Source organism: Ictalurus punctatus, chromosome 7, assembly GCF_001660625.3.
Source record: "Ictalurus punctatus breed USDA103 chromosome 7, Coco_2.0, whole genome shotgun sequence".
NCBI classification, from domain to species: Eukaryota; Metazoa; Chordata; class Actinopteri; order Siluriformes; family Ictaluridae; genus Ictalurus; species Ictalurus punctatus.
In genome coordinates, this window is record NC_030422.2 from 33,207,061 (window position 1) to 33,209,355 (window position 2,295).

At 34.6% G+C, this 2,295-nt stretch overlaps 1 protein-coding gene across 1 annotated transcript; it reads left to right on the forward strand.

The window, feature by feature from the left end:
- The first annotated feature begins 391 nt into the window (after nt 1–391).
- Nucleotides 392–1,833, forward strand: LOC108262350 (C-C motif chemokine 3-like 1). Its single transcript, XM_053681740.1, has 3 exons — nt 392–516; nt 1,287–1,398; nt 1,549–1,833. The coding sequence occupies exons 1-3, from the start codon at nt 438–440 to the stop codon at nt 1,643–1,645; spliced, it is 288 nt and encodes a 95-aa protein (XP_053537715.1). The 5' UTR covers nt 392–437; the 3' UTR covers nt 1,646–1,833.
- The last annotated feature ends 462 nt before the right edge of the window (nt 1,834–2,295 follow it).

Genomic DNA, 2,295 nt, shown 5'->3' on the forward strand with positions numbered 1-2,295 from the left:
TCTGTTTCTATGTTATTTTCCTTACTCTGTGCAGCACTTTGGTCAGATTTACTGTGTGAAACGTGCTATATGAATAAATTTTACTTACTTACTTACTAAGAGATCAAATGGCAGTGTGAGTAAAACTGTAGTTTGGATCTTTATTGTATGAGTTTAGTACAGTAGTGTGTTGATGAGTTTGATTACGAAGTGTTAAACGCTCAGTTCTTCCTCACTGTAGGCGAAAACCGCAAACGGGTTTCCTGTGACAGAAATGGCTTTTTTTTGTTTCTTAGTCAAAATGAAACATTTTTTGTCACCTACAAACAACCAGACCACACACACACACGCCCCCCTTACCAGCCTATATAAACTGAAGAATGAGTCTGCATTAATACCATTCTGTTCACATCGTAACCATCGTCCTCCTACTCCTCCTCCTCATCATCATTATCACCATGGTCTCTCGTTCTCTCCTGCTGGTTCTGCTGGTTCTGATGGGTCTCACCTGCCTTCAGTCCTTCACACCAGCCCACAGTAAGATAAAGTTTTAAATATTATTTAAAATATATTTTAAAAACTTTTTGTTATTATTATTATTATTATTATTATTACTATTATTATTATTATTATTATTTGTAGTAGTAGTAGTAGTAGTAGTAGTAGTAGTAAAAGTATCACTAAACTCTGATTTATAATGATGCTGAATTCCCTAAAAAGACGAGCAGGTTTCTGAGAATAACCAGCGTTAATAAACTGTGTTTACAGATACAGTTTTTACTGTTACAGTAAAATACTGAGCGATGTGGTGGTGTGATGAAGCGGAGTTACTGCTAACACCCTGAACGTGATTATTTTCCTGTAACAGCACGGCCCCAAGTCTTTTATTCGTCTTATACCAGAACATGTTGTCAACGGTTACAATCTTTAACAGTTAAAGAATGACCTTTCATAATTTTTTTTCCATTTATAGTTACATTTAATGTTGGTGAAACAAGTTAGTTCCTGTTCTTACTCACGTTATATCACGTTATATCTCCCTCACCAGCCTCCGCAGTGCACGTCCCCATAAGTGAGCCGTTACTATAGAAACGATAACATGTTAAACTGAGAGCGCACTGATATTAATTTGCACTACAGTCAGAGCTTCTAACATCTTCTACCCAATCACAGTCCAGAATTCACCTGTGACGTAGTACAATTTAATAGCTGCAATAGTCTGCATCTCATACTAGATATAAAAGTGTATAATATCTTATTATTGAACATTTAATCACAGAACTGAATGCATAAATGTTTTCACGCAGATGGACATGGACCAAGTAAGTGCTGTTTCAATTACCAGACACATCCAATCCCTGTAACATTCATTACAGCGTATGAAGAAGCAGAGCATCAGTGTACAAAACCTGGAGTCATGTAAGCGTTCACCCCCTCGTTTATTATTGTGTGTAAATATTTGAATGAATTTGCTGCTTTACTGTTATGTGTAATAGAATATAAATGATCTTGGAGCTTTTGATTTTATTGCAGTTTAACACTGATGTAAATCTTCTCTCTCCTCTACAGCTTTACCCTAAATCTCGGCCGTCGTTTGTGTGCAGACCCCGGCGTCGAGTGGGTGAAGAACATCATGGAAATAATTGACCGGCGCTTTTTTACCTGATCCAAACTCAAACAAGTGTTTCAAAACTCTCTCCATTAAAAAGTCTTTCATATTTCTTTTACGAAATTCACGTTTTATGTAATCAGACGGGAGGAATAAAGATTATTCCTGTAATAAGGCTGACTCGTTATCATTATAAATGACTCATTATCATTATTATATATAAATAAATAAATAAATAGGGGCAGTGGTGGCTTGATGGTTAAGGCTCTGGGTTCCTGATTGGGCCCTTAACCCTCTCTGCTCCAGGTGGCGCTGTATCATGGCTGACCCTGCGCTCTGACCCCAACTTCCTGACATGCTGGGATAAGTGAATATATATGACAAAGAAAGGCTCATAAAGACTCATTATAACTTATATTTAAACATAAACTGATGATTATATAAATATAATAATGATAAAATATTTATATTATATAAATATTAATAATTATATTATTTAACTGATTTATTCTACAGACAGTAAAATGTATTAAAATGTAATTTTAATGCATAAATTATATAGTTAAAAAAATTATGTTAGTCACATACTTAATACCATCATTAATATATACTGAACATATCAGTATATCAGTATATCAATATATCAGGCTAATAAGTATATCAGTATATCAGTAGATCAGGCTAATCAGTATATCAGTAGATCAGTA

Bases quoted from the DNA above. Each gene is read 5' to 3' on its own strand.
- LOC108262350 (XM_053681740.1), top strand. From the start codon at position 438: ATGGTCTCTCGTTCTCTCCTGCTGGTTCTGCTGGTTCTGATGGGTCTC. The intron at 517-1,286 runs GTAAGATAAAGT...GTTTTCACGCAG, and splicing joins GTCCTTCACACCAGCCCACA to ATGGACATGGACCAAGTAAG. The intron at 1,399-1,548 runs GTAAGCGTTCAC...TCTCCTCTACAG, and splicing joins TGTACAAAACCTGGAGTCAT to CTTTACCCTAAATCTCGGCC.